This window comes from Plectropomus leopardus, chromosome 13, assembly GCF_026936395.1.
Source record: "Plectropomus leopardus strain MGB_pleo_1.0 chromosome 13, ASM2693639v1, whole genome shotgun sequence".
NCBI lineage: Eukaryota > Metazoa > Chordata > Actinopteri > Perciformes > Serranidae > Plectropomus > Plectropomus leopardus.
This window is the reverse complement of record NC_142188.1, coordinates 13,781,386-13,806,831: the sequence shown is the minus strand read 5'-3', so window position 1 is coordinate 13,806,831 and position 25,446 is coordinate 13,781,386. Positions and strand designations below refer to the sequence as shown.

At 40.6% G+C, this 25,446-nt stretch overlaps 1 protein-coding gene across 2 annotated transcripts; it reads right to left on the bottom strand.

Annotated features, from left to right (window-relative positions):
* Positions 1-298: 298 nt before the first annotated feature.
* mgmt (O-6-methylguanine-DNA methyltransferase) lies at positions 299-20,431 on the bottom strand. 2 transcript variants are annotated; one of them, XM_042502415.2, is made up of 5 exons: positions 20,330-20,431; positions 17,563-17,708; positions 8,689-8,849; positions 4,159-4,298; positions 299-1,147 (listed from the first exon to the last, which is right to left on the bottom strand). In XM_042502415.2, the coding sequence occupies exons 1-5, from the start codon at positions 20,387-20,389 to the stop codon at positions 1,019-1,021; spliced, it is 636 nt and encodes a 211-aa protein (XP_042358349.2). In that variant the 5' UTR covers positions 20,390-20,431; the 3' UTR covers positions 299-1,018. The 2 variants fall into 2 exon arrangements, with proteins under 2 accessions (XP_042358349.2, XP_042358348.2); XM_042502414.2 differs by having other exon boundaries at positions 17,563-17,711; positions 20,330-20,413.
* Positions 20,432-25,446: the final 5,015 nt, after the last annotated feature.

The window sequence follows — 25,446 nt, the reverse complement described above, 5'->3', positions numbered from 1 at the left end:
GAATAATTTATCCCAAAGGGATTAAGCTGGGTTGTGATGAAAATAAAATAACATATAAACATTTAAGTTACAGATTAAATGTGCAGGATGAATTCAAGGTTGAAATGTTGATTTCTGTTTCCCGTTCTGTACTGCCCTCTAATGGAAAACACCACTCAGAAATAAAAAAGGAGCTCTGACATTCAGAGCTGCAGCGAGGAGAAGACATACAGCATAATTAATTATGAGCTGAACTGAGTGAGCGCTACATGAAATCAATTTTTAAATTAAATGCAATTAAAATGATGAAAAGGCAGGATTTGTCATTTTTGAGACGTGTGTATTTAAACATGTCTAACATAACAAAAGTACAGTATATAATGCATAAGACATCTCCACTCTAGGTGGATTATAAGGCGAGAGCAAACAATGAGATCTAAATGAAGACAAAACAAATGCTTCACTACAAAGCTTTGTAGCAGTAAAATTCAGAGCCTTTATCACTGGATGTTGAACAAAGCATTCACTTGGCAGGAAATTAAAAAACCAACGAGAGGTACAAAGACTAATTCTGCTTAGGAAAAAAAAACAACAACAACAACAATGCAAGAGACATATTTTTAAGGGAATAATAATTCTTTAGAAAAACCATTCCAGCACTATCTGGCAAACGCAACGGAGACCCACGGGAGCATATGTTTGTAATTCCTACTGTTCTCTGTTTAAGTTATTTTTGTACATTCTAATTCTGCAACAACTCTGTATCACATTAACTATGCAGCATCTCTATTCTTAGATTTAAAAAAAGGAGAATAAACTGAATATCTACAAGCAGCTCCAGTTGTTCCACAGAGTGTGCCAAACACGCTAAACTTTATGGCCCTGTTTTGTGTCTTTGAAAAAAAAAATATCCCGGCCTTCTGTGTGTGTGTGTGTGTGTGTGTGTGTGTGTGTGTGTGTGTGTGTGTGTGTGTGTGTATGTGTATGTGTGTGTGTGTGTGTGTATACTGAATGAAGGACAGTTGGCCTCTGTCATGCTTTAGCCTTCCTTTCCCTGGCTCTCATGGGTGAGCAGCCATTGTTTGAGATGGTCACCCTTGCCGCTCATGTACGGCCCACTCTGTCCACTGCTCGAAATGACTCGGTGGCAGGGGATGAGGAGAGGAACCTGGCACAGACAGACAGGCAGAGAAAAATCAACTCGTAGGAAATAAACATGTTGGAAGTTCTGCAAATATTACGCAAGGACATTTTTACATGCAAGCAGAGACACTTTAAAAATGTTTTTCTCCAAACGAACAGTCACTTTTCAATTTATAAATTCATAAAGCTGCAGAAAGCATATTCTCAGTTTTAAACTTTAAAAATATAAATGCTATAAAGGATCAGAGCTTTTACCACAAAACTATGATGTATTACTAAAAAACTGACATTTAAAAAACAAAAAAAAAAAGAAATACAAATAGGAGCTTACTACTTTCTTATTCTCAGGTCGACATTTATTGTCACAGCAACACAACAGTTGGAGGTGTTGATAGTAGATATGTATTATGTATGAAAGAATCTCTGATTTAACACAAACGGTACAACTTAAAAGTAACCAACGTGCAGAAAATATGAATCTGCACTTTTTTTTTTTTTGCGCTTTTTATGTTCATGCACTGCATGAAAACAAAGTGTCACACCAGAAGTGTCTGGTTTGATCCTGCACAAATCCACATTCAGGGTGATGGCTCAGTCTTTGGGTATAAATGTTTTTTACTCTTTAATAGTGTAAAGCAAAGAAGCAATCAAAAATTAATGGGCAAAAACACCAGCAGGATGAATATTCAATCGAGAGGGTGTCAACATTAAGATCTGATAACCCTGTGATCATTAAAAAGAGGAAGTCGGTGGAGCGTTTACTCTTGTTGCAGACGACTGCCAGGGGGGTCCCGAGTTCTTTGTAAACTAAATGGCTGGAGAAAGATTAAACAAGCAAGCCTAAAACACTTCGATCATTGTGAATTCAGAACAAGAACAGTGGCAATGGTTGCAATGAATCGCAGCAATTATTCCTTTTAAAATATTCTTAATGTTGCCCTCATTTTCTTCTCATTACACTAAATATAAAAACATCCCATCTGCTGCTGCATTGTGACTGTATTTCTCCAATAAGTAATCCCGAGTTGTAAGCTGCACCTCCAGCATTTTATATAAAAAGTTGGACATGCAGTGTGTTTCACTTCAAATCCATCATTAAACCCGCTCCCATATCAACAGCAATAAAACTTTCCGAGCCCCAGATTAACCTTGCAGACAGAGAAATACTGCTCGAGTATTCGGATCAATACTGTTCCCCGGGTTTGGAGGGAGAGCAGGGTACCCTCAAGGCCTGCGGATCTGCCTCTTCACTTGGGGGGAAAAGAGCACTACGCCAGGCTTATCAATACTCAAATCCTGGTGAAGAAGAAGTGCCACAGAGAGGCGAGAATCGATTGAGCACACTGAGCTTTTCACAGTTGAAGCCTGAGTGGAGCGGCGCTACTGACAAGTAATTGACACTGACAATCTGACTCTGGATCTGTATCAGGAGCTGAGGGCTCAGGCTCCCTGCCTCCCTGACGAAAGGAAGGAAATGTCTGTAAAACATTAGACTGAGAGGTATTATACAGCCATCCAAAAGCAATGCCATTGGCTAATGTAATATAAAAAGTATAGAAAGGAACTAGCATTAAAAAAAACGCAATTTTTGTGTATTTATTGGCATTTATTCTGTACTTGAAATCACTTTTTTTTTTTTTTTAAATCATAAATGACTTTTTGTCTTACTTTAATAAAAAAAAACTGTCAGAAGAAAAAACGCCACAAAGATGAGGATGTACACACTCCCTTTCACTGCACATATGAGGAAAAGCATCTCACTGGCTGCATTTCTGTACAAGAAGTGTTCTCTGCCTCACAGAGCACACCGGTGGTGCCCACAGCACTACATGGGCAGAGCTAAACGGGCTTTGATCAAAGGGTTTGATCAAAAGAAGACACACCACTTGCCCTCTAGCCCTCCATTTTGTACACAGTGGATTCATGGGCGAAATGATGCGGGGCCAGGTTTCCTACAAGAATCGGAGATTTGCAGCGAACATCTACAGTAAGACTTTGAGAGGACGGGAACAAAAGGTGTGGGCTTAAAATTGTGCTGTAGGTAGACGTTTGCTTCGCCGCCGCTATCAGAGGCGTTTATTTTCCTGGTGCACATATTTGAACACACCTACAGTTTGGATCACATACCCTGCATCACGAAACTTATGTATTGGTAAGACAAATACACAAATGCTTTGTTGTAGATCGAGAGTCCTCAAGAATTTTAAATAAAAAAGGACTGAAAATTGATTGACTATCACTTATTTATTTTTAAGTGATTATTTGAGCATATGTTTAAATTTACTCATAGTAGAGATTATGAAACACATTTATTGATTTGTTTCTGAATGTATTTATTCATTCATGCACTATTTAATTTATTCAGCAACTTATTTCTGAAAATTTATATGCATTTTTAGCATAGAATATTAATGAAAAAACCTTTAAATCAATTGCAACTCATGTGGTTATTTCAAATAATCCAAAATACATGTAAAAGTATTTTATTAGAGTTGCAACTGATAATCATTTTCATTGTTGATTAATCTTCCAATTACATTCTAGTTTAATCATTAAGTCTATGAAATATAAAACAAAAAGAAAAATAGCCATTACAGTTTCCAAAGTGACAATTTCAAAAGTCCAAAACCAAATACTTACTTTACATTGACATAAAACAGAGAAAAGCTTTACATTTTAAAAGCTTAAACCTGAGAAATTGTGCTTTCCTTGAGAAGGTGTCTCAAATGATTTTAAAGATTATTAAAATTGCAGCACAATAATTTTTTCAATCAACAAACCGTTACAGCTCTACAATTAACATTGTGGGTGATGTCATGGTGTCTCCAGCGCTACTTCCTAATTTACAACCCTTATAAAAATACTAATTAACTTTTGACTACAAGCAGATTTATTGTTTGTCCACACTCAGCATGCAGGTTCCGATGTAACAGTCATTAAAGTGTAATAATAATCTAATAAAAGGATTACTTTCCCTAGCTAACTAAATAAAGTAAGTAAGAGAGGAGCTTGTCAATCAATGTCAGTCACACTCACCGGGTTCCTCCTCATGGCTCCTCCCACCGCCCGCACCGCTCTGGGGTTTCCCGCCATCTCAGCGAGGCGTTTGTACGACACCGTCTCTCCAAACTTCACATCCTTCAAAAGAACCTGCAACACGCGGCTGGTGAACGCGTCTTCGCCACAAAGCAAGGGACAACGAGGAAGAGCGAGAGACAGAGGCAGAGTACAAGAGGAAGAGACAGTTCCTCGTTTAATCAGACAGCTGCCTGAGAGGCTGACAACAACAAGACAACACTTGAGCGCAATGTTGATTTGACTGCTTTGAAATAAACTACTCTTTTGAATTTAAATCAAAAGTTTGACACGTTGCTACTTTGATCCACTATATAGTTTTTCATCATGTCCAACCACATGTTTGAGGTCCAATTCTTCCTCAGAGGGGCTCTGCAGGACTCCCTCTTTTTCCTTTACAACATTCATTAAACAACTAAATACATAGAAGTCCCTCAATTTGACCTTAGAACTAGTATTAACATGCTACAGAAGCTGATGTGAGAAAATTATTTCTATGGCAGAAAAATCTAGGTTATGCTTTGAAAGGTCACAGCTAAAATTAAAAAAGTTCGCTCCTTCATTTAAAAGGATTAAGAGAGGCCAAAAAGACTGCAAATCTGCTCCAGATTTTTAATAATAATAATTTGAATGTTGCACACCATTTGTGGCAGTGGGATGACTTTGAGGTTAATCAGACCAATTTGTCCTTTTAATTGCTTTCTATTCAGAGTAGATTCATTATATCATCTTCACTTAAATGGCGGAATTCTTCAAATCATCCGCAGCTTAACCGACCACATTAACGGCTTTGATTTCATTAGCACTTTAGCAGTAGCATTATCTTTTTTTTTGGATTACCAGGCAGTGACTGAGAGGCATGTTTGTGTAGCTCTGATTGCTAAAGAAAAAGGGGACACATTATTTGAAGCATCTCGAAAACCTTGAGACACTGATGCAGTGTGTTGTGAGTGAACAACACTTTTTTTTGCACAGAAGAAAAAGATGGGGAACAATAGTCTCGTTATCAAGAGGGGGTGAAATTCTTCTAGTACATACATGTACTCAGTCATGAAAATTCAATTAGTGATCTCCCATTCTCTCTCATTTATATGGTCTAAGAGAGCACATGACAAGTGATCTATGAGAAATCCCTCTAAATTGGCATTGTGTGAAAACATGTCACACCCCTGTCTCTCTTCTACAGAGTGAACATCCTTTGCTCCCCAGGCTCCCTCGCTACCTTATAGTCACTCTCCGCTACACAAAGCCACGCGAACAAGGCAATTTGCCTAAACTGGGGGGAATAAGTGTAAAACCTAAAGGGGATATATTTGATTGATGCGCACCCATGTGAGTTCTTTGTCTTGAACAAGGCCCGTAGGTACTGTTTAATAATTTTTCAGGTAATAATCACGCTGTCAACGAGATGACGGGCTCTTACGCAGACAGACTTAATGTTATGAGGAGATAAGATACACCCCTGAAATTTCTTTTATGCATTATTCTCCCTCATAAAGCTCGGATTTGGCCACATGATGTGCGTGGTACATATTGGTATCGCTTTGTCACCGGTGGGTAGATGACAACTTGCCCAGACTGTGGCTACGACAAATCCCTGTTGATGCAAACGTTATTGACAAACAACCAAAGTCAGAGTCACGCCAGCCGAGCACTTTTGCCTACGAGCAACAAGCTACAGAGCCATTTCCACCTTTTAGAAATCCTAAGCAGCTGTTTTCACATCTCCAACAGTTCTGGCCCAAAAAACAAGTGTGTGCGCTTTTATCTCCCGGCGCAGAGGTTAAAGAACTTTGCCCTCATCAGTGTTAGTGACAGAGACTTCATGCGGGTCACTTGAGGTGACCAGCAATGATTTGGAGAGCAGTCCCCTAGCCCCATACTTCATAAAGAGCCTAATACGGTGTGTCTGGGGTCAGGACCCTCTTTAGATCGGGGTGCAGTGATGTCAATTGTTTAAATAAAAGTTGAGAGGAACCACTTATATGTTTACAGACATCCCATAATTATGTCACAGGTCATTACCTACCATGAGGCCAGGTGATAGGGCCACTGCAGAGGCAGAGACAAATTGACTCAAAGTAAAATCGAACAGATCGAGTGATTATGAAGATATTGACATACTTATGATTGATTTGCTCATAATTTTGAACATGAGAGCAATTTGGAAAAGGGAAAAAAAAACACAATGAACTGAATTAGATCAGCTCAGCCAGCAATAGATTTGGAGAGATGACTTCCAGCTGACAGTCACCTCATACATGGTTGTGACAATAAAAAGACAATACTGGAAATGCAGCTACCTCATTATCCTTTGTGTCTAATGGGAGGGAAGACTTTGACTCCCAGTCAAAGTGTCTCTTGAGTCTTGAGGGATCCATACTTTTGAAGGCTGACGGGGTGCTGATGATTCTCTGATTATTCGATATTCTGAAAACGTTCATTTCCCTAATTCCTCTCCACATCACAGGGGCGAGTCCTGGTGAGTGTCTCATCTCGCCCTGTGCTGTGCACAGGGGGAGGTTCAGCCTCCTGCAGGAACACAGTCATTTGGGCTTTGAAGAGCGCCCTTCCCCCCCTTTGCCTGGCCCCCTCCCTGCATATTCCCTGTGCCGCTTACCGAGACTAAGATCCTCTCGTCTGTTACATATGGATGTATAATTAATGAGATAAGAATATGCATCGTTTTAAGAACCCATGATGGTGTCTGTGTTTTTCTGAGGGGGCGAATGCGAGTGCACGCGCGCACACACAATCGTGTACGAAGCTCACCGAGCACGACACACGCACACACTCGCCATTCCTCTACCTCTGACGACCAAACTTGCCGTGTGATGTTGTGCATGACAATCAGTCAGGCGGTATCGAAAAAACCGCACTTCGCATCTCCTTTCATGTCACCTCTGTTGCTCAGGTATATCGTGACAGCTAATATGAAAAGTGGCTTGTTTTGTCAGAAATGTGTAAATAAACATGGCAACACTTCAAGTGAAGGTCACAACTCAATATTACATGACAAGTGCTGCGAGAGCGCTGTCGCGTTCAGGTTCTCCCACAAGATAACTGAGCAAACAAAAGTTGGTTGTCACAGATTGTAATGACCTGATTAAACTTGTATTTTTTTCCCAGGCAGGCAGGCAGCGGCTGCATGACTGGATTGAGTAGGAATTTGTACAGGAGTGAGGCAAAAACTAATCCTTAATATTTGTGAATCAACAAGCAAAAAAAAAAAAAAAAAATTTTCCTCCCTCAGAAGACAAATACTCTTGATGCTCACATTTAACATTTTTATACTGGCATGGCCTATGGTTCTGACTACTGAGAGCAATCCAAGCCTAAACCCTGTATTTACTGAGCCCCAAAACAACAGGCGAGGGAGAGAGGTGGAACACAGCACAATCACCTATTCAGATCAGGTACTAATGAAGAATTCCATCTATCCTGAAATTTAATTAAAACCCCAAAGACTTCAGATGAGATGCGATTTGAAAGAGCCTGGGGCTGGTACACAAGCACTTGGTGGCGAAGGGAATCACACTGAAAGTTGATATCGTAATTGGTCCTGATGTATTTCTGCATTGCCTTTGCGGGAGCGTGGGACTCATAGCTGTATACAGGGTCTCGATGGAGTACCTGCTCATTGAAAATGCCATCACTCAAGCACTGCAGATCTGCATGAAATTAGAGAGCAACTAAGGCCTGATTGCAGGGGAAGAGAGGCACAATTGTTAAATGCATATATTAGAGTTATTTTTTTCTCCCTGTGTAGGTGTGCTTCTGGGTCTAAATGAGCACTTCTGAAAATCTTTAAGTTAAAATGCACTGAGCGTCTGAGTGTGACAAAGAAATAGCCTGTAATTGTTTTGAAAATGGCACGAGCACGATAAGTTTATGATCTCAAAAGTGAGTTGTCAGGCTGCGATCGCTGTTTGTTTCCCATCGAAACAAAAGCGCCAGGGATAATTAATTCCTCGTTTTTTTTCCGCGGCGCCCTCAATCATTCACTCCGCAGTCACAACTAGCAGTTGAAAGGACACTAATTGTCCATTTTTGGGGCGCTTTCATTTTACTCGCCCTAGGTGACTGGTCAAGCCAACAATAAGCTCATTCAAACTTTACCACCATTCACATGTTGTCATTGAAGAAGAAAAAAAAAAAAGCTTCCTGTCTGAAAATGTCAAGAGTGGAATTCGATCAGTTTCAAAGAATGTGCCAAGAATCATGGAAAAGCTTGCCAAGACTAACACGCGTGGTAAGAGCTGCCACAGATTACTGAACCAAGTTACAGCTCTGTGTTCTGTTCTCTCTCCTTTCGCTCACCCACTCACTCGCTTTTCCTCCGCTCTTGCTCTCTCCCTCGCTCTCCCTCTCTCAGCCATAAAATACTTCATTATAACACAGTGAGCCAGTGAGTGTAAGTGATGTAACTGACAATTAAGAGTGAAAGCCTGATCCCAGTCATGGCTCTGCAAATATTTATCCATGACAAACCTCCTTGCAGGGCGGGGTGGTGAAAGGCAGGGAGCGGGAGACTCCCAGTGGTCTGCGGCTCACTGAAGTACGCCTGGAGCCATTCAACGCAGCGCTGCAACTCGGGGCTCGTTTCTGCCGGGCTATCGTTGACCACACAGCTCAGGGGGGCCTCGCTGCTCCTGTGAGGGATATAAGGCAGGATGGGGAGTTGAGGTGGGGATCAGAGGAGCAATCATAATACCCAATTCTTGCTTGAATAGTGCTAAAATATGTCACAAGAGTGTAATAACACGCCACGGCTGACACAGATGCAAGATGGCATAATTTGCTGGGAGAAAGTTGTTAATCAAGACGTGTTTAAAATCTTAACTTCTGCATTTCGACCTCACTGTGACAAATATCAGAGCTGTTAAAGACAGAAAGAAGAAAATATAAAGACAGTAATCCAGGCGTTTGTTATAGTAGATATATATTTATATGAAGTGCAGCATGATAGAGTATGAAAGAAAACATTGTCAGGTCATAAGGAACGGCGCTAACAGTTTATTTCAAACAACTTTAAGGAAGCAGAACCAATTTCTTCCAAAAAAAAAGAGTTTTCAAAAGTCTTGCAGCTGTTAGGGAAAAAAAGTTAAGAGCACAGCGTTAACAACAGTTTCAACTCTGCTTGGGTCTAGTTTATAGTTCATGACAAGAATAAATGGATTTTTTGGCCAGAGCGGTGCTGGCCAGCAAAGCACTGCACTTGGACGTGCATCTTAGCATGAGTAGATGCTTGGAGGAATTTGCCGATGGTTGAGTTGGCATCACTTAACAGCTGAATTTCTCTCCGCTGCTGACCACCCCCCAGGTCAATGCAAGCAGACTGACCCATATTTGACACTTAAAGACCCTACTGGGAAGGTCCTCTCTTAGCATGTGCATTACTGCAAAGTGGACCTCAAGCTGTGTTGCGGATCAAAAGCAGGCCGCCAATTCCATTAACTGGTGTACAGGACTTATAAATAAATAATATCACCATTTAAGTGCCCCTTTTTCAAAATTGGCTTATCCTGTATGGTATTAATAATAGACATTTACTTTGTTAAACACACGGACCGTCTCTCTCCCGCCCGCCGTAACAACATGGCCCTAAAGTGTTTTTACACTTCTGCAGGTCACAGTTTGAGCAACGTTTTATATTGGACATGTGAAGCCGAGGTTTACTGGAGTGTTATGACTGAGCAGGTCAGTTTTCAGGGAACCGCTCTGCCTGCTAGTTTGTGGCTATGTGATGAAAATCTCCTGGGTGCCGTTTAACAGTGGGTGTAAATACAGTAAAAGGTGTAAATACTCTCATTTCTAAATAAACCACACAGCAGTTTATAGTTGAGTGGTGAAAAGTCGGAAACCCACCGGCGGGTCCTGTGCTGAGACCCGCTCAAACAATGGCCATGGCTCATGGCAATCTCTGTCGGCATGGGTGAGTGCCCAGCCAGCCCCTACTTGTCATTGTCTCTCCTTTCTATCCCTCCTCTCCCCCTCCTCCCCCTCAGCTCTCCCTCCTCATTTCCCCCTCTCTATTTCTCTATCCTCCCACTCCAGCTCTTTTGGCTCCCCACCACCGACACCCCCAGACACACACCCGCCAACCCCCACCTCTCTTTCTCTCTGCAAGGATCTTCAGGCCACTGTTCCCTCTCTGCAACCCCCCCTTCCCCTCCGCCTCCTCCCACCACCACCACCTCCTCTACCCCTCCACAGCCCCTCTTTCTCTGTGAGAGGATGTTCCAGCCGCTGCACACTGACAGCTCGGGGATATTGTGTGTGGAAATGTTCCTGTTGGACCCGCAGGCCCTTACAATCTACCGGACAAAGGCTAGAGCACCTTTGCTTAAGGCTTGGCACCTTTGACCTCCAGCTCACACTTCAGACTTGTCACCGTGGCTAATTTTCCTCTCCCCTCAGCCCTCCGTTATGGATGTGCCGGCTTCAAAAGGTGTTTTGAGTGATACAACATTGACAGTAGTAAAAGTTAATGCAATGCAGTACATGTTATGGCCGGTAAACAACACCAAAATAAATAAATAAAGGTGGAACAACATCAGTCGAGCTGAAGTCTGTCACCTCTAGGTGCAATGGGGGATTGTTTTTAAAGAGCATGTGGGCAGTGGAGATGTAGCTCCTGCGCTGGCAACATTTCCAGTCACTTCAATGAATTACAAATCAAGCAGCATCATATGATCTTTGCAGTGTCTGTTATAAACTCTGGCCTTCAAACGAGAGATTAAGGATGTGTGATAAATGTTGTGCTTATTAGAAATAAACTCTCAAAGGAGGCACAATCTTTAAATTGTCTTGAAGTAGCTGGCATCCTTTGTATAAAAACCAAGAATTATAATTAGTAGTGATCATAAACAGTATTGCAATAACTGTGTTTTCGAGGGTGTTTAAGTTCGAATTTGGTTACAGCAAAATTGTTATTTATTATCTTTTGACTAGTTAAAATAATATTTTTTCAATGTCCTTCAGGCGTTTACTATTTCATCACAGGTAAGGAAATAAGAAACTAATTCCAAACTAGCCAGGATCTGCTGCACTAAAAAGAATATTTCCCCTGATACAAGATTGTGATTTGAGAAAATTTCTAATATTGTGCTCCTGTCACAATCAATTTCCAATTACCATAAATCATTGCTGCGTAAAGTGGGAGTCATTTGGAGTTCTACCTATTTTCCAACTCTAATATAAAGAATGAATTGAGCATTTATATAATGTTGGAGGTTATTTCATTCATCCTGGTGGAAACAATCAAAGGAGACAAAGGAACAAAAAAAAAGCTGACGTCTTTGGCATATTCTGTATCCCTACTTGCACAAGACTTCAGTGAGACTTTTTCTATCAGCCGCAGACGTAAGAATGAAACAGGTTAACCACAGGATCTAATTGAAAGGAATCTGGCGAAGGGTGTAATAGTATATTGCACAAAAAGGGGAAAAACTCAGAACTCATGCCTCCATCCTGTGAAGCGTGATGGCGCTCATCCTGACTCGATCGGCTGTCACTTTTGACACAGCCTGCCAGAGTTCTCCTTCACCGATCATGGGTAACATGGCGGGTCAGAGGATGAAATAGAAAAGGCCAAGAGCAGTCCAATATTTTCCTCAGCCTTATAGCTGCGGATACTTAACTCAGAGACGTCAAAGACTCAAGAGAGCATGAAAAAAGCCTAAAATGACTGTCTAAAAAGGGAAAAAAATACAGCATGTCTCTATGAATGTCAAGATCCTGATGGTCTCTGAGCCAAAGGCTGTGATAAAATTGTAAGCCACTTGCTCAATGTGGCTCGTTCAACCATTTGAAGATCATTCAGATGCCTATCTAGCTACTGCAGCACTAAAGTCGAGAGCTTTTGGAGTGGTGAGCTGCGAGGAATGCTTCCTATTCTGTTGTGGGGCTCGCGTTTTTGTGCTCCGCCGTTTCAAAATAAAAACAACTCGCCCGGATAAACTGCTCTCTAGATATCCAACAACTCTTATTAGCGAATGTCCACCAAAGAGGCCGCAACACTCAATCCAATACATAAAGGTGGTGGTAAAATACTGCAGAGTAGGCAACAAAGCACACAACAATTAGGTCTTCTCCCAACTGGCTAGCCACAGGAGTCAGTGAAGGCATGTATTACCAGAGCCTTAACTCTTACTCCATTATGTAGTGTATCCACACCCCGACGCAGCAATGTTTATCTACAACAGACTACTGAGCAGTTTCAAATAGTGTTTTTAGCCTCTATTCTCAAGTGCCATAGTAAGAGATTCCAATTACCCGAATGGTAAGGAGCCAGTGAGGGAGGAATAAAGTACATTAGGGATCCCCTGTAACTGCAGGGACCTTTTAGAGCCTCGACTGAAGAGGGCCAAGAGACTGGAGGGACAGTGACCCTGCATGGATAGCCTCTGTCAAAATTTGACCACGTCAAGCACAAAGGCATTATGGGAATCCAGTGTCACCAAGTCCTAATTACTGTCTGTGTTCAGAGCAAATTACTGCCTTGTTCCTCTGATTAGCGAGGAGGCTAATCTTCACCTGTGTACGCCAGCACTGCTGAGGGCCCTTGAGTGTTAGCGCTTCGTCTTCTGTAATTTATTTTTAAATCAGTGCCCGCTCCCAGGAGTTTTGAGTGTTTTGTTGTGAACCGCTTACCATGATCCCCACCACCGCCCCCTCACCCCTAAATCCTTGACTAAATCCTTGTTTGGTGCCGCAGGAAGATAAGCAAGAACAACACTTGGGCATAATTGACTCGTACTCCTCTCCAAGATGTCAGAGCGGAATCATCTCTCTGCATATTGCCTCAGTATGTCACACACTGTACACTTCTGCATGTTGCAGATATAGAATCCAATCAAGTTCTAAAAACAAACTAGCACAACGAACCCTCGTGCCGCGAAAAACTTCCCGGTCGACAGCAGGGAAAAAGGGAAAAAAAAGAGGGGGGGGGGGGAACTGCACAAGCTGCTTTTAGCTGCGTCTCCACAGTGGAGGGTAACTCTCGCTCGGCTCCCGTCCTCACCCAGGAGGTTCTGCTTTAGAAACCACAACATTTGCAGATTTTCATCTGAGTGAATGTCAGTGTCTCGTCTGTGTGGGGCGGTTTACAGGTAGTGTGTTACACAGGTGTTGGTTTACACAGGAAATGGCACATGCAGCCTGATTGGGACGGTCCCGAGAGATGGAGGCATAAACATAGAGCACAGATGGGTCCAAGGGCCAGTGGGAGCAGCACCTTAATGAATACGCAGCTGAGTACGACACTTCACAACATGCAAAACAATATTCTAAGGCCGCAGTAAAAAATAGAACAAAAATAATCTGAATATCATTACACCATGAATTATTCATAGCATATCTAAAGGGACTACGTCAAAAAGTCCCCACCCTGCTTTATTGATGATTTCATTCAATATCTCAGCAGATCACTGTTTGTATGACAAAGCATTTTAGTAAGAAAAGTATGCACTTTATTCAGCACACAGCTGAGTCTACATCAAAATATTTAAAAATTGATTAAATACGGTTACACTAAATTTAAGAGGGAAAGAAATAGAGATGGAGAGGAAGGGAGAGGAATTATAGTGGGGGGAAAAAATAAGTTGTTGATATGGTTCCCGGTGTGTGAGCACATCATGTAAACAGGCCCCAAACCGGGAACACATTTACCACACTGCTATTCAGTGTGAACCAGGACATTGATTCACAACACTACACAAGTGTGAGAAAAACGATAAATGCATCACCTCAGATATTTCACACTAGCGTTGGTAGTGTGTAAAAGCTGTTGTGACAGCTTGGGTATTAGGGCTGGATAGATGGAAAATGTCTGGCTGCTTATGAATGCCAATGTGACTGGGGGTGACGGGTTTGACACAAAAACACTCCACCTCAGAACAATTAGGCTGTTCTCAGGCCCCATCCAGTGTTGTCAGTGATAATGGAAAGCTGTGAGGATAACTGGTGATAAATAGACTTTAACACCCTCCTCCTTAAGACCAATGCAGTCCTGCAGTCCTCTCATATGCTTAACTAATCATGAGCATGGCCGGCAAATTCATACAAAAGACTAATTACTGTTGTACTTCACTTCAGTCTCAAAGGCCTCTTATATAAGGACTTGGGGGTTCTCTTGCCTCTTTTCTCCTCTTGATGGGTATTTTTTTACAAGTAGGCCTCATGCTAGACAAAAGCGTTTAAAAATTGGTGATTGCTTTCATCCGCTTTAATTACATTCAGAAATGGCATTTCTGCCACATAATACACCCCTATTGTTTCAGAATTATCTGGCTTTGGGAGTAAAATCTACAATATTTGACGATGCTCCCGAGCTAAATCGCCTCTTGAAATTGAAATATGCAGCCGAAATACAAAATAAAAAGCCAGCCTTTGCTGCTGATATACTGGAAGCTTCTTGGCTTTCTGCAGAATGCTATTATTATGCATATCCAGGTAGAAAGTTAATTAACCCAAAGCTTAAGCTAATTATGGTAGCAGAATGCTATCAACCAAACGCTTTCAGTCAGACAGCTGTCCAGAATTTCATTTGCTAATCATTTGTCTTTTGCCGGAGCATATGGTACATTTCCCCACTATCACAGCAACAACAAACAGATGAAAATCATTAACTAAAAACAATGTGCAATGTGAAAAATCAGACACAGATTTATAAGGCTTTGTGTCAGAGAAAAAAAGGCGGATTTATGGCCTGGGAAATATAATGATAATTTTTGGTTTTAGCCACTTAGGATTTTAGGCAGACCACGTGACTCAAGTGTGCTGGGAATTTAGATGCACAAATATATTGTTTATATCTATATGCAAATGAGGCTCAGAATGAGAATGTTTATCCGTGTTAAATTAATTACAATTTTCTATAGGAGCATATGCAAAGAGCTTGTTCTTAACAATTTTTAGCTTCTAGCACATTTTGTGCCTGTTTTTTTTTTCCAACACAATATTTTTATGTTGTTAAAAGTAGAAATCCCTAAGCTCAGAATTAAATCAATTATTTTCCAAGAAATGCTTCATGCATTATTTTTTTTTTCTTCTCATAAAAACACATCATAGTGGCTGTTAAAGGGTGATTGATATCAGCATTGCCTCGCGACATTATCAGGCAATAAAGGCTACTCAGGTTCTAATGCAACATGTCATACACAGGCTCCTGTAGTACATTTCTATTGAGGACCTCACAAGCTAAATTGCTTTTTTCCTGCTCCCCCACATCTCAGCCAGCTTGACAGACAAATTGATCAAAGCATTGTAAAATAATATGCTCACAAAATGTCTCGGGGCAGGAGTCCAGCCCTTTTTTCATTTTTCACCCTAATAAAAAAGTACTCTATGATTTCCTCTGTATTATGTGTCTGTGCTCTGTGTGAAAGAGGCAAGAAGCATCATATTTCAGATAATAGTAATCTCCTGTAAACAAAATGCGTATCATTTTTCTGTGAACGCTGAGGCCATGCTAAAAACTAAAAGGGGGGGAAAAGCTGGTTAACAGGGAGGCTGGTGCGTAGGGCCCCAACAGGGGTTGTTGAGATGTAATGAATTTGTTCATCTGATGGTGCCTTCAGGGCTGTCGTTAGACAGGCAGAGGAGGTTGATTTTAGGAAATGTTCCTAAGATCAGTTAGGAAGCAAAAGGGGCTTGAGACGTTTCTATTAGAAAGAGCTGACGGTCATGGTGCGTAAGCAATACTTCAAGGGCGTTTATGTAGCTATAATGGCATTTATCAATAACTATCTATCAATGCCACAAATGCTTTTGTTGCTGCACCGGCTGTTCAACACCAACCAATAGTGAATTGTGGGGGGAAAAAAAAAAAAAACAGACTGCAAATAGAGTCGAATAAGCCTTCAAAGCTTTGACTCCCTCGCAAATATCTACTGTAGGTCTCCCTTTATGTTATGCATAGATGTTATCTATTTCCCTTATCCAAAATATGCTCTTAGAGATCATTTATCACACTGACTTCCTAAGCCTGCACCACACCACATCCAAAGCTGGAAAGAGCCTTGTTTAGTATGTCATAAATAAATCAATGGAAATGGCTGATTTGAACTATTACTGCTACAGGCAGGCTTTTGTGAGATCTACATGTAAAGCCGGTTGCAAAGATAAGCCCATATTCTGTCACTTTATCTTGCCTCCCTTAATGCCTGTTTACATTGCGTTACTCCATATATCTGAGGTGGCTCTAGTTCCCCTGTCCTATGACAATAACATCGTATTCAACTGGTCGTGATAAAATCTAAACATTTGGTTTAATGATTTCTTGCTCACACCTTTGAGAACATACAGACGGCGATGTGATCGAAGCATCACTTATGACCGACATAGCAAATGATATTAAACTGAGAAATGATCTAGTGATGCGAATCATTAAATTCATTTGCATATTCCTACTGAACCTGAACACACAAATTAAACCCTGTTCACAAGGAGACGGAGAAAGGTGCTTGCGGATGGTTACAGGACATCTTCCATAATCAAAATTCCATATTATTAATTTTCTCACTTCAACTCATTAACAACAAGTGGAATGTTTTTACTGCTTGATGAATTTTAGGAAATAGCAGACAGTCGGGGAAGGAAACACATGTTGAGGTATAATATACAAGGTCATTAATGGGTTTCCATAAATTAGAATTTGAACATACATTTTCAAAAGGATAACTTCCTATCCGGGTGCATTTGGAAATGGTTTAATTTCCCAAACCATTCAAGTTTATCAAATGCGAATCTGCGATACATGGATATTTAATTTCAATCTAATCAAAACTAATCTGAGATGTAGGATGTGGACCTGTAAAAATACGGAATAAGTACTTATTAACGCGGAGTTTAATCAGTTTCAACCGCTTCAGTAAGACTGTCAACATTCTAACAATTTTGAGGGATGAGTAGGGCATGAAAAGCAATCACATATTACATTTCTGAGTATCGGCTGACACTCAGAACTACTGCATGCAACTTGGAGGGGAACATAAATAAACAGGAGTGAACAGTCCGTGCTCCCCATGGCCTTTGCTGACCCCACAGACATCAGCTCTAATCAACTCCCTTGAGGGTAATAAACAAGTTATTTTTCTGAAATTTCAAATATACTGCGGGAAGAATCACAACCACATGCCATCAGAAATCTAATTTCAAGCCCAACTGTATTCTAGTGCCCCTCATATTTCTAGTGCCTGCTCATATTTGCCCAACTTTCTCCAGGATATTTCTTGTGGGATCTACAAAAATGCCCTGCTTCCAATGAGGAATGGTGGCACTCCATCACAGGAGTGGATTCTGTCCGCCTGTAAATTTCACACCTTTGTTTATCACGTCACCAGCCCGGCTGTTGTACAGTACCTTTCAGCAGGTGCGACATCCATTAGGATCTGGATGGTGTGCACACCATTCTCACATCCGCTGACTTGGATCGTCCCCAGGGGGCTCAGCAATGAGATGGTCTTCTGAGTGCACTGGCTCTCCTTCTGCTTCTTCATCTCGCTGCCCTGCTAAGGAAGCACAAATTACACTCTGTTCATTGACATATTCATGTGGCAACTTCCACAATTTCCCACACATATTTGCATTGAATGATCTATTGAAAACCTAGCGGGCCACCAACGGATGATGGCTTACATATTTGAACACCTAGCCTCCAAACAATGTCATGATGTGACTTGATCCCCACATTACTATCCAATATTTCTTTTGTGCATGGAAAAGAATACGCCTATCTAACCAATAAATCGCCCATTTTTTCCCCTCTTTCTGTTCTATATATCACATAAATGAGAAAAACAATGCAGTCTGTTCCCTTGTCTGGTGGGGGATTCCCAAGATAGCTCGACATTATTTTCAATCCGTCATTTTTGGTTGATGGTCGGGATGTTTTTCTAGCATTAAATTTGTTCCTTAGGGTGCAACTCCGATGGGATTCTGGTTTCCAGCCCTTAACAACAGCAAAAACGTGCAGCTTTTCTGACGACTGAGATGGATACTGGCAATAACCAGACAGCAGTTCCTTTTTTATTTTTACTTTGAGGGAAGGAGAGATGATTGACTATGTTATATGTGAGTTTTTGAGAGATGGGGGTTATAATAAATAAAGGTCACATTGATTGTAAGAGTTTCAACCAAGGAAACCTTTCCTTCCTGGAACCTTGATCTGAAAAGTGTCTAAAGGGTACAAATACAACATCTCTCTTTTTTTTTTGGTCTTTTTAATAGTGCATGTAATTCACATTCATATTTTCAAGTCACATGATTGTTGTGTGATGTGCCGCAACTAATGATTATTTTCATTATAGATTATTCTGCAGATTATTTTCTTGATTAATCAGCTAATTGTTTAGTGTATAAAATGCCAAAAAAAATAGTGAAACATGTCCATCAGTTTCCTCAGAGTTCAAGGTGAAATTTTCATGTGTTGTTTTACTGAACTGACAAAAAACAAAAGATATTTACTTTACAAGGATTTGTAACAGTGAAAAGCAGCAAATCCTAAAATATGAGAAGCTGTAACCAGAGAACAACTGCAGTTTCTGCTTACAAAAGTGACTCAAGTGAATGATCAATTATGAAAATATGAGTAATTGTTTTTTGTTGATTGACTAATCAATTTATTGGCTAAACACAGCTCTAGTATATCAAAAGACTGGACACTTTTTGAGGAATTTTCTCTGCAATATTAGTATTTCACATTAAAAAGGACCCCCTTTTTTTACAATTGGTTCTTACAGTTATAAGGAATACTTCAGAGAGAAATTCATGATGTATGTTAATCTTCTAACACACAATAGATGCAGTCTTTTGGACTGATCAAGCAACAAAAAACAACCTACATTTGAAACAACCAACTTATTTATTGTGATAATCACTTAATTGTATTTATCACAGGAAAAATACAAAACATTCTCCAGCCGCAGCTCCTAAAATGTGACTACTTGCTGCTTTTCTGTTTTTGTCCTGTATAATAGTAAAGTGATTTTTTGGGGCTTTGGACTTGTAGACAAAATAAAAAAGCTATTTTAAGATTTAACCTTGAGCTTTAGGGAAATTGTAAGGGACATTTTAAACTATTTTCTGACATTTTATTCAGCCCTGATAATTAAAATAATTTTAGTTGCAGCTCTAAAACAAATAATCAAAGAAAATACTTTACTGCTGAATGCAGCCTGTACTATGAATTTAAGAATGGATGGATATATATTTTTAGATTAAACAAAGGTTATGTGGTAAAAAAGTAGTCATGCATTTACAGTATTTCATTTAGACTTCCCTTTGCCCCCCTCCTTCACATACACACACCACCAGCACCACCACATCTGTCATGGTATGCGATCACAAATGCGTCTGCTTCAACTTTCTTGTTTCTACTCCTGCAGCTCTCACTGTATTCATCGGGGGTTTGCCTGAACTGACAATAAAGGCGAGAAATTTTCTGAGCCAAACAATGGTACAGTGCACTTTGGATAAGCGCTGAACATACTGCCTGCCATTTAGCAAGCTGGTAATAGACTCATAGATAGAATAATGGACTTTGGCAATAATGGCCTTGGCTAATAGTCTCCGCTGATTAAAAATAATGCTATCATGTTTGTTTCGTGCCGGTTTCAGTGCAGTATACCAGTGTAAGTGACTACTTGAATGTCTGGATGTTTACCCAGCTCTTCACGGTGAGGAACAACAAACAATAAGCAGCTTGTGTTGTTAAAAATCACTGGCAGCATCCTCGTGCTCGTCAATCATTTGACTCGTTTCTCATTACACTAGTTCCTGGTCACACCTGCATGATTAATTGAGTAGAAAGCGCGCGCTGGCTGCGCAAACGCAACATGTGTCCTTATTGTGCGGTTTTAAAATACTGAAAACTGTGCCGAAATGTAGACGGAGTTTGGCGCAATAATTAAATGTGTAAATGTCTTTAAACTCCTCAAAAGACAGCTTTAATATTGAGTGTGCACTTAAAATGACGAAAATACAAGTAGAGGTTCGGAACTAAAGGCCGACGCGAACTTACACGGAAGATAGCATACTAAATTTAAGAGTACGAATATTTTTTTAAGTGCAGCTTATGTCAGGCTTTGTTAAAGTAACTTTAACACCGTAAATTAGACCCGTAGCTTACAATGAAGCATCCACACGGTGTCTCAACGATGTCCACTTCTCCTCTCTGCAAAACAGACATGACAGAAAGTCTCTTCCTGTTTCTCCACACAGTGTGGTCGCACCGGCCAATCACAAGAGGCAAAAGTCAGCGCTCGCTCTGTAATAGGCTGATATAAAGTCCCCGCTCCTCCCCCTGCCAGGGACAGACACAGAAGGCTTGTCTAATAGGTCTCAAATTGGGATTTGGGGTCCTTCAGGGGGTCCCCAGTACACCGAAGACTAGTAATGGTAGTGATTTAGATATTTGATTTGCTTGATATTTTTACAGCAGGAAAAAAATATGATAATGCATATTTTGAACATTAATTTCAAACACTGTTATCTTTCCACTTATAGCTGAGACATTTATCCAATTCTGTATCTCCAGTGACAGTGAGGTCTTCAGGGTCCCAGTCAGCCATAGTGTTTGAGGATAAAAAAAACACCTATGTGACTCCAACAACCAATAACACCTTATGTATTACCAACTAATAAAGTCAGCGTGTTATTATGAACAGCACATGGGGCAGTGCACAATCTTTTTATTAGAGTTTTATGCAGTTTAAAGGAGAGGGAGTTGCCTTATGTTGCCTGGAGCAGTCATAGATTTAACTGAGGCATATTTTTTAGTCATTATGACCAAGTGTGTGGCATCAGTCATGTATTGTTTAAAAGTATTTGTTGTCCTCTGCAGCTTTATTTTTATTTCTGTGGTGCCTTCAGCTCTCTGCATGCCTCCGTTTGGAATGTGTAGGCCGGCGTGGGCCTGTGGCCCACACCCCATCTCAGCGGTGAGGGTGGGAGCGGGGGAGAAAACGCCACCCCTGCAGAGACCATTTTGAAATCTGTGAGGATTTCCGTGCCATCTGGACCCGCTGCCAGTCTGCCCCAGATAGTAAGGGTTGGCAACGGTACCCGACGGTGCAATATGGCTCTCTCTTTAATGAACTACTAACTGTCCCCCGTTTTAATTGATGTGACATTTGAGCCATTTATCTCTGACATTTCAATGAAGGATGATTCTCAGCCTTGCCATTTACTTTTTTGTGCTATTTTCTAAGAGTCATTTGCATTTTTCTGCTCTAAACCTGCTTTTTGTCTCTCATTAGCTAATTAGAGAGCAACATGCACAATTAATAAAAATGAACATAACCTAGTTTGATATAGGCTGATGAGGGATAATCAGAAAATCACTGTTTTCTTAATATTCATCAAAAATGATGTGAAGGGCTACCTGTGGTAAAAGGTGACTTCGATAAAGCCTTGTAACCTTTACCCACATACCAACATGTAGCCTACAGTGTGGGACAACTTATGTTCGCAGCATGGGGAGAATCAAGCTCAATTAATCAGCATATGATTGCAGTAAGCAGCCCCCTCTGCTGGATCTTCTGAGCCATACTGTTTGAAATCATTTTAATGCTGCATTCAGTGGCCAGACAATTATCATATGTGGCAGTCACAGTGGATGTTTTTGCGTTTGCTTTTATTACATTTAGAGGAAAAAAAATCTCTAAAATGTGCAAATTTAAAATTATTTAAAGACACTTTTTGCTTTTTGTCATCCTATATTTATTGTTTATTAATTTTAATTACTGCTGGCACATCAAAGCTGTTTTGCACATTTTATATTTTGTTTGTACAGTCATGTATATTTATTCTGATAAGCGCAAATAATTTATTTTAAAAACAGGAAATACTTGAGCCATAAACACCCCGATGTGCGTGTGAGTGACATAACAATCCAGTATACTAAAGGTTCCAGGCTCAATTGTTTTCCATAATGACACATATTTTCAATCTTTTTAAGATATCCTTTAAAAACACGGCTGCACTGATGACGACTGTTCCTTTGATTGTGAGCGGCATCATTGCCAAGGTGTGGTGCCCTGTCTGTGTTGGCAGCCGGGCTGATATCTTTTGTTTGAGACTCAAAGAGCTCTTTTTCCTGTTCAGTTTCCCTCACTATTTTTGTTTGCGTGAGGTGTTGATAGACTTATACGTTGCACGGCTTCCTTTTAGTGTACAGCACCAGATGTTTGTGAGAATAACAACCCTAACCTTTTTTGCCATAATGACAGAAATTGTTTATTAGCAGTTCTGTCCATCCGGTAATGCCTGATAGTCATAGCTCAGTCATATACTGTCTGTCTGTGTCTTGCTCTCTTTTCCTGTGTTCGCAATCTCACTCTCATGTTGGCGTGGGAGGAGTTGAAGTCATTTATGATATCAGATATTCTCTAGGAGAGCAGGAAAGTCCTGACAGACTGAACAACCACCATCCTCTCACACAGTGGTGTGTGTGAGTGTGCATTTTAATCAGGAGAAATGGCTCTGTGGGCCTCATATTGCACATCGAGGAGGTCTGGGTATTCTCATTGTGCAGTGTACAGTAGATGTTATGTCTGCTCCTCTAAATCAAACCATGAAGCAAAAAAGGCAACCTGTTATTTTGTTCTTTTTACTTTGACACTTTGTTATTCCACTCCTCTCAAAAGAATTAGCCTGATCATCATATAAGCAATGCCGCAATCACAAAGACGTGACAAAATCTCTCTGTACCCTCTTGTGCCCACTTATTTAGTGTGCCCGTGTGCCTCTGTCCCTCCATCTCTGATGTGATGTGGCTTCTCTATTTTACTGTTGACATAGTGCTATGAATGTCTGAGCACTTTGCAAATGAAGAGGCTTGAACTCCTGACAGGCAGTGTCGCCGGCACCATGACACACTGGCCCGCACATGCTGTGCGGCATAATGATGACATTAGGATCCAGTGATAATATCAGGACGCACTTCAGATAAATGACTGATAAACCAGGGGTTGTGCCTCTCGTATTACACGCTTGACAGAGCAGCTAATCAGTGTCCAAGTGACTGCTATTACATAAATCATGAGCTCGACTTTGATGCATATTCCATCAGTGTTCCCTATTCATCACGTCATCTGGGGGAGACTCTCTGGATGACTGGCTGCCGGGCCAACACACATTTTAAGAGCACATTATGTTTTCATTAGAATTTGATATGATCCATTCCAGTGTTGATTTGATTTTACGTGCTCGGGTCATTTGATAGGAAACTACCAAGGAGAGGGAGTGTATTGTTACACTGTGTAAGCTGTTTGGGGTGTCATTTTGCTCTCACTGGCCACATTTACAGTAAAGATGCTTGTTGATAAACAGCATATAATAATCGAATTTTATTGGGTTTGCCAAAATTATCTCTGTATTTTTATTTAATTGCATTTAATCCTCATTCTTGTTAGATTTAAGGAACCCTCTTAAAATAAAGATTTCAGAATTAGGATGCATTATTGTTTTTCTTTTCGAGCAATAAAATCAAACACATTCAGAGATGAAGTTGGAAGGTAGATGTGGGGTGCTGAAGTGAGTCACCATGTATGTTTTATTCTCCAGTATTGGGGTCAGAGGATGTGAAGGTGGGGGTGTTAATTTAATCCCCATTCTTACCCAGAGCATGGCCACACTCTCTAAGGAGCTTTATCTCTGACAACTGTGTCAAATTAGAGAGGCCACGAGCCCCTCATAAAGAATATGTCTGTCAGACTACATTGTTCCTGGCCTCTGAAATATACGGCCGAGAGAGACAAAAATAGAAGATAACACCGTAGTCCCACAGTTGGACTTGAACATGATGAAATAATTTTCAAGCCATGTGATCCTGTCAGCGAGACAAACCGCTAATAAAACTGACGTCCGTGTATTATTCTGTACCTCTGGTGCTTTGCTATTCATAGATTTCAATAAGCATTGTATTCACAAAGCTTACCTGTTCTGGTATTATTTGTGTGGCAATTATTTTTGATCTTTTATGCTAATAAAATGCTTGAACAGAATTATTTAGAAAACTTTATTGGACGTTAATTCATTGTAATCCAGCCTGTGTGCGTGTAATTGATGGGAGCGTTACATTCCATTAGCCATGGTACATAACTCTAGGTCAGTCCAGTCTGATAAGTGCCCATCATTTATCTCCCCAGTATCATCGCTGTCCCACAGTCAAACATGTAAAACAACTCTTAATGTTCTCCCCAGTCCCCTATGGGTGTTTCTCCCTGTTATCATCATTGCCTCTATTCTAAGGGGACTTCCTCTGGAGACAACATTTTCATAGACCTTTGACCTAAACCATATTTTCCATTTGAATGGTCTGACTAGTGAATATTTACAAGCATGTTTAATGTATAATAGATCTCATCTGTGAGTATCAGGAGCCATTTTCTGCTCAGTCAGGTTCCGGTGTTGGCCTTGGCCCCTTGCTTGAGGTAATATTGACCCCTCTTAAAAACAAAATGACCTGTGCCTCATTTAGGCCAAGTAGTATGCATACATATTGTACAAGTCCTAAGGGCATACATGTTTATAACAAGGAAAGCTGGCGGTCTCGAATGTAAACATCTTAGCACTGTAATATTATTGTATCAGTAAAGTCCCAGAAGGTGGTAGATTTAATAATGTGGGTGGATTATATAAGAGAGAGAAATAAAGCAGTAATTTGAAATTGTTTGGGGACCTTTTGTGTCAATGGTTATGGAGGCTAAGGGACAATTTCATTCCCTCAGGCCACTGTTAAAAAGGCAATGACTTTTCTTGTACATGCACAGCATTTTGGAATCTACATGCGTTACTAGCACCACAGGCTTTTATCATGTGATTAGTAATACATAATACATTTGATTCTATTATCATGCATGGAGCAACAAAAAAAAAGAAAAAAAAAAGAATGAGGATGGTGAAAGGAAGAACACGTTGATGATGAATAACGTTTGCAGCCAAGTGCTTGAATATACGTTTAATAGTGAAACAGATCTCAGTTTGCTTCTCGGGTGCTTATACAACCACGGGGTTTTTAATCTCTTTCTTGCCGATGAAAGTCCCAGTAATTGCTATATTTCCCTTTTTGTTTCAAGGACCTTTGATGATCCCTTGGCTTGCATCAGAGGGCAAAGTCATTAGTGGAGAAATGAGCTCAAGTGAAGAGAAAGAGATTGCGGGGCTCCCAGCATGATTGGAAACTTTGCCTCACATTGCATCCTAATTTGAATTCAATTTTCAATGTATATGTGGTAGATAAGG

Excerpts from the sequence above, each read along its gene's own strand:
- mgmt (XM_042502414.2), bottom strand. The coding sequence starts at position 20,389 with ATGTCTGTTTTGCAGAGAGGAGAAGTGGACATCGTTGAGACACCGTGT. Across the intron at positions 17,712-20,329 it reads CACCGTGTGGATGCTTCATT|CAGGGCAGCGAGATGAAGAA; the intron begins GTAAGCTACGGG and ends GTGCTTCCTTAG. Across the intron at positions 4,299-8,688 it reads CCACCCCGCCCTGCAAGGAG|ACGCGTTCACCAGCCGCGTG; the intron begins GTTTGTCATGGA and ends TTTGTGGCGAAG.